Source organism: Ptychodera flava, chromosome 9 (assembly GCF_041260155.1).
Source record: "Ptychodera flava strain L36383 chromosome 9, AS_Pfla_20210202, whole genome shotgun sequence".
Lineage (NCBI taxonomy): Eukaryota > Metazoa > Hemichordata > Enteropneusta > Ptychoderidae > Ptychodera > Ptychodera flava.
This window is the reverse complement of record NC_091936.1, coordinates 18,193,934-18,208,937: the sequence shown is the minus strand read 5'-3', so window position 1 is coordinate 18,208,937 and position 15,004 is coordinate 18,193,934. Positions and strand designations below refer to the sequence as shown.

Here is a 15,004-nt window from a genome sequence, read left to right as displayed (position 1 = left end):
ACCACTTATCACGATCCTAATAGACAGTATAAATACGGGTAAGATCCCCATTTTGCAGCACTTTGAATTCTGATATTCACAAGTAAATAACAAAATGTCTGGACGTGGTAAAGGAGGCAAAGCTAAGGGTAAGGCCAAGAGCCGATCCAGCCGTGCTGGTCTGCAGTTCCCCGTTGGTCGTGTACACCGTTTCCTGCGCAAGGGCAACTACGCCCAGCGTGTCGGTGCTGGTGCTCCAGTCTACTTGGCTGCAGTCCTCGAGTACTTGGCCGCCGAAATCCTCGAGTTGGCAGGCAACGCTGCCCGTGACAACAAGAAGACCAGGATCATCCCCCGTCACTTGCAGTTGGCTGTCCGTAATGACGAGGAATTGAACAAACTCCTCGGTGGTGTCACCATCGCCCAGGGTGGTGTATTGCCAAACATCCAGGCAGTACTCTTGCCCAAGAAGACCCAAGCCAAATCCAAGTAAATCGTATGCCTAGCATACACATACCAAACGGCCCTTTTCAGGGCCACCACATCCTCAAAAAAGAGAACTACCGTACAAGAACCTATACATGATACACTTCACATGTCCGGGAAACGTCAACATACTCAATCAACAAAAAATCTAAATTAGTAAGCAATTCATACCAGATAAATCATGATTCGTATTTAAGCATATCTTTCAGGGTGGCGGATATACAAATCGGCAAAATCAATAGCAACGATCCAAATAATTTGATATTTAAACCTATCTACCCAATGTGTACAGATTCGTCATGTAGGCAGTGATATTTTAGTATCATGATGATATCATGTATATTTTAATGCGATATTATTGCAGTAAAAAAAGGTTTACAATAAGCTTACTGAAAAAGCTGATACAACTCGCTTGAGATTACTCGAAAATATCAAAGTTTAAATTTCTCATTTGAGTCTCCTTTATTTTCTTTATTAATTTCACCAAGTCTTTTTCGGCTGGCAATACTGCGTTCTACTTTGTGTCATTATTTTATAGGTAGCGTAATGCACTTTTGCCTTTTTCTTGTTGTAGGGTTCGGCCAAGCAGTTTTGGCGTACGTATCTAACGCAATTGAAGCACCATATAGTATACAGTCGTTTATGCATTTAACACCTTTCTTGCACCTTCAGATATCGCAGTATATACATCAGCATAGACGAATTGTTCATACTACCCTAATCGATCTGGAACTACAAGCGAGGCGTTGCAGGTATATAATTACACTCTGAAAATCAAAATGTATTTGTGATATTACTCATCCGGTCACTTAGATATACGCGGGTAACGTCTTCCCCTTTTTGCCGTTTTCCCGACAGTGTTCCCGCCAAAAACAGCCAAACCCTTATGATTCACAATGGCGTATTACTAAATCATACCGACCATGTGTGTAACTACCTAACTTCGAATTCATACGAATGTGCTAATCACAAAAAAAGGTATTGAATAGCTGCAGTAATCAATGATGGTTTGCAAAATTATTATTTTGATCTCATGCAAGGGATCGCCTACAGGTATCCTGGAGGATCCATCGCTCGATGGCGCTCTCTACGCTCCCCTCTTGTCCATTCACAATTATGGAATCCTGTTTTATTTGCGACCTTTGTTGAAATAAATTAAAGACGAGGGGGGGGGGGTTAGGAAGCGTCCGAGGGGACAGATCTTTCAGTCTAGAGTACAGGCAAATTTATACACCATTCATGATATGCGAGTTTAACAGGGGCAGGGTTACAAGTCAAATGCCAAGTACGTTATAATATTGCACGATAATATTGTCGATTTCATTTCGATTACATCGGACCTACAAAAAGTTTGACAGTCCGTTGCATTAGGTCAGTGATGTCAATAAGTAATTTTGAAATATCATAAATTAGGGATAGTGGCGTTCGATATTTCCTTTTAATATGCATCAGTACACATACACATACGCACACACACGACAAAATAGTTCGGTAGTTCTCTTTTTGGAGGATGTGGTGGCCCTGAAAAGGGCCGTTTGGTATGGGTCAGCAACTGTTAATCTAACCGCCGAAACCGTACAGAGTACGGCCCTGGCGTTTCAGAGCGTAGACCACATCCATGGCGGTGACGGTCTTTCTCTTGGCGTGCTCGGTGTAGGTGACGGCATCACGGATGACGTTCTCCAAGAAGACCTTGAGTACACCACGGGTTTCTTCGTAGATGAGACCAGAGATACGCTTGACACCACCACGACGGGCCAGACGACGGATAGCTGGCTTGGTGATACCCTGGATGTTGTCACGCAACACCTTACGATGACGCTTGGCGCCTCCTTTTCCCAGACCTTTGCCTCCTTTACCACGACCAGACATGTTTGTAGTTTATTCGGATTTTAAATAACTGATACCATACAATGGCTTCCTACTTAATATATAGTAGTAGCACGAACGCAATAACGAACACTATCTTAACATTTGAATATCAATAACCCGCTTAACAGTTTTCCCGCCTAGATTATGAGCAAATATGGACTTGTCGATTATTGGTCATTTTAATTATCCAATCAACGTACAGAAGCAGTGTTAACTCATTCTACATGCTTGACGGATAATACAATACAATACACAATACATACATACTCATGACGCTAAAAACGTTTCTAGCTCCATGCGTACATAAATTTGTAGCTCCGTGCATACACATACACACATACACACACACATACACACAAACACAACCAGTGTAATATCTGTACGGACTAGATCAGCACATTTGACTGTAATGAACCTTTTTTTAGTTGCAACGGGCAAGAAAATCATGACCTGTAGGATCTGCTTTTTAATGTAACAAATGCGGCGTTATTTTAAAGATATGGCAGTATAACAAGGCATTTTTGCCGCCATGATGCAACAATACTAAACAAAACAGTTGTGAGCTAACCGAAGCAACATTCCTTATTAATTGATTAATTTATTTGTCATATAATCGGAAGGGGATAGCAGTATTTAGCCGTTAGCATTAGATCAGACTGTCAGAACTAAAGAGAAATTCCCATTAACACAACATATATACTTTCATCTGGTCATCGCCAGCACCGATTAAAGACTAACTCGTCAAGTTTTTGTAATTTTTTTCATAGGTGTGCGCCACAGCTTCACTAAAATTATCAGAATCGATGCTTGGGTCTATCGCATTTCATTGACTTTATTTTCGGGTCTATGGAGAGAGAGAGAGAGAGAGAGAGAGAGAGAGAGAGAGAGAGAGAGAGAGAGATGCAACATGCATACAAAATAAATAATAACGCGTCAAGTCCAGTTGAAATTGGTGAGGAAAAAATAAATAAGAGGGAGGTAATCTTATTACTTTTTGCCAAATTAAATCATTTTTCTCTGATCGTTTCAAATCTCCCGCAGCTGTAGTGCAGTCGCTATAATCGCGAGATTTTCACTCGTGCTTGATTCATACACACTGAGGTGAGTGTACTGGGTTGTGTTCTCAAAACATGGCGATCATATTCTTTAAACGACCTAAAAGTAAAGTGATAAATTCAACCGCCATTAAATAGATAAAAATGTTAAAAAATGTTATTAAAAGATGCAATCTTTGTCCCCTGTTACAAAGTTGTTGCTTTTCTTATGAAAACTCAATGGCTTTGTTTTACTATTTTAGATTGAAAAAAATAAATGTCATGAAATTCTACTAAATGATTTCAGAATTTGTTTAATTATCATTAACACTAGGGCCATTGGATGATACAACAATGTCATTCATTCAGTTTTTATTGAACTACCTACCAAACTATTGAATCGGAAAATGTACAATTGAAAATAGACAACCAAACTTTTTGCAGATTTCAGCCCTTTACCCAGTGCAAACAACTAAATCTACTACCCCCGAAGAACAGCCAAGACCTTTCAAACTGCCCCCTTAGATTCCTCCATCCCCTAGGTATGCGTGAATTCGGCCTCGACAAATTATTCGATGACATAACTGATGCCTTACATACAATCGTTCTAATCTAAGTAAGAAGTATTGTCACGAACCCAATAAGAAACATTTGAATTTCAATAGGACTTTGGCCCACTTAATTTTCCCGCCCAGCCAAAGAGCGGATGCAGCCTTGTCGATGATTGGTCAAATCCGGTCAAATACCTCTTATTGTTAGAAGTCTAGTCAAAAGATCCCATATTGTTAGAAGTCTTTTAACGAAGACTCGATAAAAATTGCGCCGAAAGTTTGCAAAAACAGCTCGGAACCAACATCTCTTATGCACGAGAATTTGACAGCCGGGACTCATTACCCACTAAATCTTTACAATGTCATAGTTTCGTAAATAACTACCCTAAAGAACACGGAGCAGACTTTAGAGCTCCGACGACTATCGTTCCCACCATAGACCCCCGAGAAGGTTTTCCTCGAGGGCATTTGTTCCGACAACTATGCGCCTAAAATATATCTTTTACGCCCATGGTTTTACGAGGCAGCATATTCACCAAAGTAGTGTAAGGACAAACTTACAGACTGGGTCGCCCAAGGTGACATCTCTACCAACAAATATTACAGTCATAGAAATGAAACATTTTGGCGTAGAATTTTTGACCTTGTTTTTAGACTTTGCTAATTCACATGATACATAGACTGGAAGAGACGGGAGATCCAACGCTGGTGCGTGTGAGTGAGTGCACTGGGCGACGGGGAAATCCAGTCTTGTCACAACCTTTCTGTCAGTACAACACAGGCTAGACTACGAAGTTCTGATGTTAAAATATGACATGTGTCATAAAGCAGATAATGATAACGCACTTAATATGTTGTGTATGTATCGCTAACAAAGAACTATCGAACGGTTGCGGTTGGAATATAAATGCAATCGAGAGCACCATGAATTAATCGCCAGCGATGGTCGATACCAAAAACACAAGGCTCGCGCTATTCCATCAGAGGAATATGTAAATAACCGTGCTCAATCAATTTCTAAATCGTGTTCAATCAATTTCTTAATTTCTCATTTTAACTGATTCAATATCCATTTAGTCTTACTTTGCATTATAAATTTTAAAAAGTTATAACTATTGGATCTTTATGTACGGTCATGCAATGGATTGAAAGTATTAAAAACGTTTTTTCTGACTTATAATGGTCTAGTGTAACTTTACGGTAGTTCTCTTTTTTGAGGATGTGGTGGCCCTGAAAAGGGCCGTTTGGTATGTGTATGCTGGGCATACGATTTACTTGGAGCTGGTGTATTTGGTGACGGCTTTGGTGCCTTCACTGACGGCGTGCTTGGCAAGCTCACCGGGCAGCAAGAGACGGACAGCGGTCTGGATCTCTCTGCTGGTGATGGTGGAACGCTTGTTGTAGTGGGCCAAGCGGGAAGCTTCAGCGGCGATACGCTCGAAGATGTCGTTGACAAAGCTGTTCATGATTGACATAGCTTTGGAGGAGACACCAGTGTCGGGGTGGACCTGTTTCAGTACCTTATATATGTAGATACCATAGCTTTCCTTCCTTTTCCTCTTCCTCTTCTTGTCGCCACTACGTGCGGCTTTGGCCTTGCCGGCCTTCTTGGCAGCTTTACCACTTGTCTTTGGAGCCATTGTGAATGTCAGTAACGAGCAATTCAGAATAACCGCCAACGGGTTACTGGCTGTTATTTATAAAGGATCAAATGCAAATTAGGGCTTGAAATAACTGGGCGGGAAATTTAACGAACCGAGTTGGAAGTACGATAACACTTAAGTAAACAATACTCTACTTAATATTTAGATATTTCATTCAACTGATTGGTCTACGGGACCACTTATCACGATCCTGATAGACAGTATAAATACGGGTAAGATCCCCATTTTGCAGCACTTTGAATTCTGATATTCACTAGTAAATAACAAAATGTCTGGACGTGGTAAAGGAGGCAAAGCTAAGGGTAAGGCCAAGAGCCGATCCAGCCGTGCTGGTCTGCAGTTCCCCGTTGGTCGTGTACACCGTTTCCTGCGCAAGGGCAACTACGCCCAGCGTGTCGGTGCTGGTGCTCCAGTATACTTGGCTGCAGTCCTCGAGTACTTGGCCGCCGAAATCCTCGAGTTGGCAGGCAACGCTGCCCGTGACAACAAGAAGACAAGAATCATCCCCCGTCACTTGCAATTGGCTGTCCGTAACGACGAGGAATTGAACAAACTCCTCGGTGGTGTCACCATCGCCCAGGGTGGTGTATTGCCAAACATCCAGGCAGTACTCTTGCCCAAGAAGACCCAAGCCAAATCCAAGTAAATCGTATGCCCAGCATACACATACCAAACGGCCCTTTTCAGGGCCACCACATCCTCAAAAAAGAGAACTACCGTACAAAACCTATGCGCACAATACACTCTACAGATCCGGGAAACGTCAACATTTCTTAAGCAAAACATTCATTCAACAAAGTGCAATATTTGTAATGGAAGCTCAATCATGATGCATAGTTACTCATTCCATCCAGGGGAATGTGATTAAAAATTGTGAAATCAATAGCAACGATCTAATATTGTTTGATAAATGCTAGAGTAATGTTATTATTGAAACCTATCTACCTTAGTGTACAGTTTTGGCATTGATAGGTGGTGATATTCTCGTATCATGATTATATTTAATTCGATTTTATTTCTATCAAAAAAGTTAACAACACTGAAAAGGCTGATATTATTCGCTCGGATTACTCGTAAACTTCAAAGTTTTCTCTTTCTTTATAAATTTACCAATTTTTTAGGTTCGCAATAAAGCGTTCTACTTTACTGGTGTCATGAGTTTGCTGTTGATTAATGCAGTTTTTTTCTTTTTCTTGTTGTAGGGGTTTAGCACAGTATTGGTGGGCGTACCAGTATCTAATCGCACTATATCTATAGAATACAATCGTTTATGCGTTATATCGAAGTACATGCATAAGCAGAGATGAATAATCTTAGCAACACGCGGGTAAAATCTTTCCTTTTTGCCGTTTGTAACGACAAAACTTGACGCAATGGTCCCTGCACAAACAGCCAACCTTTGAGATGATTCACAATGGCGTATTACTACATACTGACCATGTGTAGGCTTATAGCTACCCATTTCGAATTCATACACATGTGCAGATCAGAAACAAGGAATTTCATAAGTTGCAGTAATTATATACAAATGATGGTTTGGAATAGGGGACATGAACTATGCTTGCCAAATGCAAAGGATTTGTAATTTTTTGGTCAATTTGTTGAAAAAGCAGCATTGTGAACAAATAGACACTTGGACAGGTGCTTGTACAGTTTGAATGACAACGTCGGTTCTCGGTTGCGGGAAAAAGCATACTTCACGGCACCTTCTCTATCACAGAAGACCACGAGGGACTGTGGGCAGTGTAACGAAGTCGTCGACATGGCATTTTCAATATTCAGTTTTCTGCAATGACACTTTGTGAATGGAACGTCTACGGGCTAATTTATCGTTTTTACCAGTCATGGAATGCGAGTTAAAAGCTAAGTATGCTTATATTACATGACGTTATTGTCAATTCAATTTCGGGCAACATATTGGGCCTACGAAAAGTTTGACAGACCCTTGTATTGGGTCAGTGATGTCTATACATAATTTTGAAATATCTTAAATAAGGCATGTGGCTTTTGATATTTCTTTCAAATCCACTGCCATTATATACACACACACAAACACATGCACACGCACACACATACACACAACAAAATGGTTCGGTAGTTCTCTTTTTGGAGGATGTGGTGGCCCTGAAAAGGGCCGTTTGGTATGGGTCAGCAACTGTTAATCTAACCGCCGAAACCGTACAGAGTACGGCCCTGGCGTTTCAGAGCGTAGACCACATCCATGGCGGTGACGGTCTTTCTCTTGGCGTGCTCGGTGTAGGTGACGGCATCACGGATGACGTTCTCCAAGAAAACCTTGAGTACACCACGGGTTTCTTCGTAGATGAGACCAGAGATACGCTTGACACCACCACGACGGGCCAGACGACGGATAGCTGGCTTGGTGATACCCTGGATGTTATCACGCAACACCTTACGATGACGCTTGGCGCCTCCTTTTCCCAGACCTTTGCCTCCTTTACCACGACCAGACATGCTTGCAAGTAATTCGATTTCAAATAACTGATACCTTGCATTGGCTTCCTACTTAATATATAGTAGTAGCACGAACGCAATAACAAACACTATCTTAACATTTGAATTACAATAACTCGCTGAACAGTTTTCCCGCCTTACTGATAAGCAACGCGTTCTCATCGATGATTGGTCACTTTAATTATCCAATCAACGTAGAAGCAGTGTTACCCTCCCTTCGATATGCTGGATAGATAAAAAATCTTGATCAAACATAATACATACATACATACATACATACATACATACATACATACATACATACATACATACATACATACATACATACATACATAGACATACATACATACATACATACATACATACATACATACATACATACATACATACATACATACATACATACATACACAACTAGTGTAAGAAATGAATGTCACACGCATTTGTTTAGTTGCAAGGGGGAAGAAAATCATGACTTGTTGGATCTGCTTTTTTAAATATGACAAATTCTACCTTATTATTTTAAAGATATCGTCAAATGCAATATGACAGTAAAAAGGCATTTTTACCGTAATGTTGCGTAAATACAAAACAAAAAAAATTGTGAGCTGCCAGTGGCAACTTATTCCTTTAAATATTTACTACTTTGATTTTTCATTCGACTCGGAACGAAATAGTATTTAGCTGTCAGCATTAGATCAGAACTGTCAGAACAATACAGAAAATCCTATTTACACGACAAATATACTTTTATCTGCTCATCGCCGGCACCGATTTAGAGCTAATTCGTCGGTTTTTTTTTTAAATTTCTTTATGGTATGCGCGCAAGCGTCTCACCGTACTTTTCCGGAGATAAGTGAGCACACAAGCTCAATTACTTACGACGGCGAATCACTAAAATTATCAGAGGCAAATTATGGGCCTATCTCATTTCATACTTTAAACGGGAACTTCAAGATATCATAGACCCCTTTTTAGGGTCTGCTGAGAGAGAGAGAGAGAGAGAGAGAGAGAGAGAGAGAGAGAGAGAGAGAGAGAGAGAGAGAGAGAGAGAGAGGGAGAGAGAGGGGGAGAGAGAGAGAGAAACAGGCAGACAGAAAGAGGGGAGGAAGAGGGAGAAAGAGCGAGAGAGAGGCCGCATACATTCAAAAAAGAATAACGCGGCAAGTCTCGTACAAACTGGTGAGAAGTAGCTGCAGTACAGTAGCTCGAGGTTTTGCCTGGGTATTTGGGTCGGACGTTTTGCCGTCCGACCCAAATACCCAGGCAAAACCTCGAGCTATTGTACAGCAGCTAGGTGAGATGTAAAGATAAAATATGAAATGTAATCGTATCACTTTTGCCAAATTTAATCACTATTCCCTGACCGTTTGAAATCTCAGCTGTAGTGCAGTCGCTATAATCGCGAGATTTTTTCACTGATACTGGCTCGACCTAAAAGTCAAGTGTTACATGAAATAATAATAGAAATATTGAAAATAGTTATCAAAAGTTGCAGCTTTTGTCGCCTGTTACAAAGTTGTTGCTTATCTCATGAAAACTCAATTTTAGAATTTTTTAAAATCAAAGTCGATTATCATTAACGTCAGACCATTGGATGACATGACTATTTTATTCATTGGGTTGTTGTTGACCTACCTACCAAACCGGGGAATCGGAAAATGCAAAAGTAAAAATAGGCAACCAAATTATTTGCAGATTTCGACCCTCTACCCTCCATATCCCTTACGTATGCGTGATTTCGGCGTGATTTCGGCCTCGACAAATTATTCGATGACATAACTGATGCCTTACGTACCATCAGATTCGTTCTAAGTCTGTAGTATTGTCACGAACCCACATATAAACAAACTCCGTCTGAACATTTGAATTTCAATAGAACTTTGGCCCACATAGTTTTCCCGGCCAGCTCAAAAGCGAAGGCGGCCTTGTCGACGATTGGTCAAATCCGGTCAAAGGTCCCTTGTTGTTAGAACTTCTTGTAACGAAGACGATTCAAAATGGCGCCAAAAGTTTGCCAAACAGCGAGGGCCAAACATCTGGGACACTTTACCTACTGCTTCTACAATGCCATGGCTTCGTAACTTAATAACTACCCTGAAGTACAAGGAGAAAACTTTAGAGCTCCGACGACCACTGTTCCGACGACCTCATCAAAGTAGTGAAAGGAAAAACAGACTTGGTCGCCCAAGGTGACATCTCTACCAGCCAGTATTACAGTAATAGAAATGAAACATTTGGTATAGAATTTTTTACCTTGTTTTCAGCATAGACCCTTTCTCGAAGGTACTATGTTTCAGATTTACTTTGCTAATTCACATGATACATAATCTATCATAACAGATGTAGACTAGAAGAGACGGAAGATCCAACACTGGTGCGTGTGAGTGAGTGCACTGGGCGACGGGGGAATCTAGTCTTGTTACAACCTTTCTGTCAGTAAGAACACACTGCGATGTTTTGATCTTAAAATATTAATTTTATGACATGTGTCATTCAGCAGATAAAGATGACACACTTAATTTGCTGTTTATGAATTACTAACAAAGAAGTAGCGAACGGTTGCGGCTGGAATATTGGCGCGAACGAGAGCGCCATAAACGAAACACAAGACACAAAGGCCCGCGCTATCCTAGAAGAGCAGACACATCAAATGGAGAACACTTAAGTTTGTAAACAGCTGCAAAATAACAAGCAACAAATAAATTCTGTGACACTAGGTGCTTCTACGACTGAAGATGTAAATACTTGTGTTTAATCTGTACCTGAGTCAACATCCCTTTCTTCTTTCTTTTGATTATAAATTTCACTGCGAATATTTTTTCAACGAATAGACCAGGTAAACTCAGAACAGATTTTTTGACATCTTTTGGCGCGTGAATTTACGCTACCTGCGTCGGACCTTTATTATATATGGTTATATAACGGACTGAAAGTATTAAAAACTTTTCTATATTTCTGATTTATAATAGTTTCATGTTACTGAACGGTAGTTCTCTTTTTTGAGGATGTGGTGGCCCTAAAAAGGGCCGTTTGGTATGTGTATGCTGGGCATACAATTTACTTGGAGCTGGTGTATTTGGTGACGGCTTTGGTGCCTTCACTGACGGCGTGCTTGGCAAGCTCACCGGGCAGCAAGAGACGGACAGCGGTCTGGATCTCTCTGCTGGTGATGGTGGAACGCTTGTTGTAGTGGGCCAGGCGGGAAGCTTCGGCGGCGATACGCTCGAAGATGTCGTTGACAAAGCTGTTCATGATTGACATAGCTTTGGAGGAGACACCAGTGTCGGGGTGGACCTGTTTCAAGACCTTGTAGATGTAGATACCATAGCTTTCCTTCCTTTTTCTCTTCCTCTTCTTGTCGCCACTACGTGCGGCTTTGGCCTTGCCGGCCTTCTTGGCAGCTTTACCACTAGTCTTGGGAGGCATTGTGAACGTCAGGAACGAGCAATTCAGAATGCCCGTCAACGGGTTACTGGCCGTAATTTATAAAAAATCAAATGCAAATTAGGGCTTGAAATAACTGGGCGGGAAATTCAACGAACCGAGTTGGAAGTACGATAACACTTAAGTAAACAATACTCTACTTAATATTTAGATATTTCATTCAACTGATTGGTCTACGGGACCACTTATCACGATCCTGATAGTCAGTATAAATACGGGTAAGATCCCATTTTGTAGCACTTTGAATCTTGATATTCACAAGGAAAAATCACAATGTCTGGACGTGGCAAAGGAGGTAAAGCTAAGGGTAAGGCCAAGAGCCGATCCAGCCGTGCTGGTCTGCAGTTCCCCGTTGGTCGTGTACACCGTTTCCTGCGCAAGGGCAACTACGCCCAGCGTGTCGGTGCTGGTGCTCCAGTCTACTTGGCTGCAGTCCTCGAGTACTTGGCCGCCGAAATCCTCGAGTTGGCAGGCAACGCTGCCCGTGACAACAAGAAGACCAGAATCATCCCCCGTCACTTGCAGTTGGCTGTCCGTAACGACGAGGAATTGAACAAACTCCTCGGTGGTGTCACCATCGCCCAGGGTGGTGTATTGCCAAACATCCAGGCAGTACTCTTGCCCAAGAAGACCCAAGCCAAATCCAAGTAAATCGTATGCCTAGCATACACATACCAAACGGCCCTTTTCAGGGCCACCACATCCTCAAAAAAGAGAACTACCGTACAAAACCTTTACACATAATACACTTCACATGTCTTGGAGACGTTAACATTTCATTAGAAACATTCCCAAATCAAAAATTAGAGTAATTAATTACCGTCTAATTATGCAACGTGTATACCATCTTGACAATTGTTTATAATTGACGATGATTTGCAATAAGGTCGTTCACCCACCAGAGCGACGATAAATTATCAGATGGTTGCCTATTATGTTTATTTTCTTTCGACTATATCGATAATTGCTAAACAAATAGAGAGCTGTATCTGATGACCGATACGAAAAGCATCTTGAGATTATCAATCCTCACTTTCTCTCTTAGGCCAAAAAATATCGGTTCTGGTCACTGCGCGTGGCATGGCTTTTTTTTTGGGGGGGGGGTATACTCATCAGTACAGCCACATTTATATCCCTGTTTGGATGTCCAAAAATGCTAAAAAGAAAACGGAAGTATTATGCTGCCAGTGATAAAAGACAATGATAAACAGTGCCAAACCAGCATTGTTAGAAATAAAAAAAAGAAAGGGGGAAAAAGGAGAAAGAAAACCGCGTAGGCCTAACTGCATCAATTTTGCTATACGTCATAAGGTGTGTGCACAACTATATTACAGTAATGACCGATAACATAACAAACATAATTTTGTTTTTATGTTTTGATATGTTTAATAATGTGGCAGCAAAATAAGTCTGTTGTTGTTTTTTTCAGTAGAATAAGTTAGTGCTTTTACTCGTCATCGTAACAGAATGTGAATACACTAGGAAAGTGAACTAATAGAAATACAAATTTAGCCTAGCAAAAAAAAATTAGTTCGAGCTAAAATTCAGTCGACATGAGTATACTATCAACTACAGATAACGTCAAACCCTTGGGAATAACACAAACAACACATACTGTAGCGAAAAACTGGACACTTTATTGATATAGGAATTTCCATATTTTCACATCTTGGACGACTTTGCCGTTCTCAGATTGGCACATAAATTGCAGCCGCCGTAAAAAGTGCATTTTATACATTGGATGGCAGTCAGCTTTGGAGATCGAACAATCATCTCCAAGGGAAAATACTCAGGAAATAGAAAAACGTGAGTAGCTACAATTGAAAGTTTTACCATACTCGCTAAAACAAGACATTTTTTTTGGCAATTTTTGATAGGTCATGAGGAACGAAATATCTTTAAACTAGGTAAAGTAGTATAGCATAGTTATAAAGGCGAGTGTAAAGGACAAAAATTGGTACGGTAGTTCTCTTTTTGGAGGATGTGGTGGCCCTGAAAAGGGCCGTTAGGTATGTGTATGCTAGGCATACAATTTACTTGGAGCTGGTGTATTTGGTGACGGCTTTGGTGCCTTCACTGACGGCGTGCTTGGCAAGCTCACCGGGCAGCAAGAGACGGACAGCGGTCTGGATCTCTCTGCTGGTGATGGTGGAACGCTTGTTGTAGTGGGCCAGGCGGGAAGCTTCAGCGGCGATACGCTCGAAGATGTCGTTGACAAAGCTGTTCATGATTGACATGGCTTTGGAGGAGACACCAGTGTCGGGGTGGACCTGTTTCAGTACCTTGTAGATGTAGATACCATAGCTTTCCTTCCTTTTCCTCTTCCTCTTCTTGTCGCCACTACGTGCGGCTTTGGCCTTGCCGGCCTTCTTGGCAGCTTTACCACTTGTCTTGGGAGCCATTGTGAACGCTAGCGGTGAACAATTCAGAATGACTGTGCAAGTGGTATGATCCTGTATTTAAAGCTTTAGAAATGCAAATGAAGGATTCTGGTCATTCGCCTGAATGGTCAACGAACCGAATAGGAAACACATCACTTAAGTGCTTTTCCGCCCAAAGGCTCTGGCGCGAAAGCATAACTAGTGGAGTGCTCCACTGTCTACAGACTTGCCTGTGAATTCTGTCTTAATAAAATACACGAAATTCAGCAAAATGTGTATTAAGTGAATATAGGGTGAGTGGAATGAACGCATTTACATTGGTGTAAATCGCGTGCGCTTATACTTGTGGCAAACACTATTCAACCACGCCAAGACAAGGCAAACATTTGAAACTAACCAAATATGGACGTTATTCATTATTTGTACTATTGGAATTGCCAGTTCCGTATTCATCAGGAGTATATCTCCTAATCAGATATGTCATTGTAATTTGTAAGGTTTCCGAACGTAACACCTTTCAGTCTGTTTCTCTTCTTGTGTAGTCTTCTCTGAGTACATGACACCACATGTGACCACTTTTGAATTTTCTCCCTGTTCCCTTTGACTTCCCAAAGCAAACTGAATCGTGATAGAGGGCCCGTGACTGAATTCCGTACTGAATTGACAGCTGGGCTATTAAATTTTCGCGCAAAACTTCCAGTTCATACAAAACTGTATGGTTGGACCGGAAGTCTATATAGTCCTTTATAAATATCAATTTGCATGGAATGAATGTATTATCAATTACTCTTGCAAAGAGATAGACTGGCTTCCAGTCGCCTGGCTTTTCTTGGCAGCTGAGTTACCGGCTGGCCAAGCCAAGGCGTACATGGACTGTGTGCCAAGGCGTTCACCCCTCGATCTACGCAATAGCCTACTATATATTCTGACAGTCTGCTGAAGTTCAATGCTTCGATCTATTCTGTTTTGAGGCTAATATGCTCACAGACTTGGAGCAAATGAAGCAAAGAGAGCTAAAAGTGCCGTGCTAGAAGCTAACAGGGTTTGAAATTCCTGTGTGCAAGACTCTGTCACAGCCCCTCGACGGCTGTGCATGTGCCGAGTGCAGATTGACT

At 41.3% G+C, this 15,004-nt stretch overlaps 9 protein-coding genes across 10 annotated transcripts in view; 3 read left to right on the top strand and 6 right to left on the bottom strand.

The window, feature by feature from the left end:
- Positions 1-15,004, bottom strand: part of LOC139140223 (golgin subfamily A member 6-like protein 26) — a 43,999-nt gene that overhangs the window by 14,766 nt on the left and 14,229 nt on the right. The window lies entirely within an intron of this gene.
- On the top strand, positions 95-3,142 carry LOC139140215 (late histone H2A.3, gonadal). The gene has a single exon (XM_070709307.1). It carries the CDS (start codon positions 95-97, stop codon positions 470-472), a length of 378 nt encoding a protein of 125 aa, XP_070565408.1. The 3' UTR covers positions 473-3,142.
- LOC139140217 (histone H4) lies at positions 2,026-2,383 on the bottom strand. The gene has a single exon (XM_070709309.1). It carries the CDS (start codon positions 2,335-2,337, stop codon positions 2,026-2,028), a length of 312 nt encoding a protein of 103 aa, XP_070565410.1. The 5' UTR covers positions 2,338-2,383.
- Positions 5,048-5,639, bottom strand: LOC139140229 (histone H2B, gonadal-like). Its single transcript, XM_070709325.1, has one exon. It carries the CDS (start codon positions 5,560-5,562, stop codon positions 5,194-5,196), a length of 369 nt encoding a protein of 122 aa, XP_070565426.1. The 5' UTR covers positions 5,563-5,639; the 3' UTR covers positions 5,048-5,193.
- LOC139140224 (late histone H2A.3, gonadal-like) lies at positions 5,812-6,977 on the top strand. The gene is made up of 2 exons (XM_070709319.1): positions 5,812-6,228; positions 6,789-6,977. The coding sequence occupies exons 1-2, from the start codon at positions 5,855-5,857 to the stop codon at positions 6,841-6,843; spliced, it is 429 nt and encodes a 142-aa protein (XP_070565420.1). The 5' UTR covers positions 5,812-5,854; the 3' UTR covers positions 6,844-6,977.
- LOC139140230 (histone H4) lies at positions 7,623-8,106 on the bottom strand. The gene has a single exon (XM_070709326.1). The coding sequence runs from the start codon at positions 8,059-8,061 to the stop codon at positions 7,750-7,752; it is 312 nt and encodes a 103-aa protein (XP_070565427.1). The 5' UTR covers positions 8,062-8,106; the 3' UTR covers positions 7,623-7,749.
- On the bottom strand, positions 10,909-11,533 carry LOC139140227 (histone H2B, gonadal-like). The gene has a single exon (XM_070709322.1). The coding sequence runs from the start codon at positions 11,488-11,490 to the stop codon at positions 11,122-11,124; it is 369 nt and encodes a 122-aa protein (XP_070565423.1). The 5' UTR covers positions 11,491-11,533; the 3' UTR covers positions 10,909-11,121.
- On the top strand, positions 11,666-12,283 carry LOC139140226 (late histone H2A.3, gonadal). The gene has a single exon (XM_070709321.1). It carries the CDS (start codon positions 11,782-11,784, stop codon positions 12,157-12,159), a length of 378 nt encoding a protein of 125 aa, XP_070565422.1. The 5' UTR covers positions 11,666-11,781; the 3' UTR covers positions 12,160-12,283.
- Positions 13,392-13,948, bottom strand: LOC139140228 (histone H2B, gonadal-like). The gene has a single exon (XM_070709324.1). It carries the CDS (start codon positions 13,908-13,910, stop codon positions 13,542-13,544), a length of 369 nt encoding a protein of 122 aa, XP_070565425.1. The 5' UTR covers positions 13,911-13,948; the 3' UTR covers positions 13,392-13,541.

What these genes read in the sequence shown, in the direction of transcription:
- LOC139140215 (XM_070709307.1), top strand. Translation starts at nt 95, where the DNA reads ATGTCTGGACGTGGTAAAGGAGGCAAAGCTAAGGGTAAGGCCAAGAGC.
- LOC139140217 (XM_070709309.1), bottom strand. Translation starts at nt 2,337, where the DNA reads ATGTCTGGTCGTGGTAAAGGAGGCAAAGGTCTGGGAAAAGGAGGCGCC.
- LOC139140229 (XM_070709325.1), bottom strand. Translation starts at nt 5,562, where the DNA reads ATGGCTCCAAAGACAAGTGGTAAAGCTGCCAAGAAGGCCGGCAAGGCC.
- LOC139140224 (XM_070709319.1), top strand. Translation starts at nt 5,855, where the DNA reads ATGTCTGGACGTGGTAAAGGAGGCAAAGCTAAGGGTAAGGCCAAGAGC. An exon ending in AAGACCCAAGCCAAATCCAA is followed by an intron (nt 6,229 to 6,788) that starts GTAAATCGTATG and finishes TTCTTGTTGTAG; the next exon opens with GGGTTTAGCACAGTATTGGT.
- LOC139140230 (XM_070709326.1), bottom strand. Translation starts at nt 8,061, where the DNA reads ATGTCTGGTCGTGGTAAAGGAGGCAAAGGTCTGGGAAAAGGAGGCGCC.
- LOC139140227 (XM_070709322.1), bottom strand. Translation starts at nt 11,490, where the DNA reads ATGCCTCCCAAGACTAGTGGTAAAGCTGCCAAGAAGGCCGGCAAGGCC.
- LOC139140226 (XM_070709321.1), top strand. Translation starts at nt 11,782, where the DNA reads ATGTCTGGACGTGGCAAAGGAGGTAAAGCTAAGGGTAAGGCCAAGAGC.
- LOC139140228 (XM_070709324.1), bottom strand. Translation starts at nt 13,910, where the DNA reads ATGGCTCCCAAGACAAGTGGTAAAGCTGCCAAGAAGGCCGGCAAGGCC.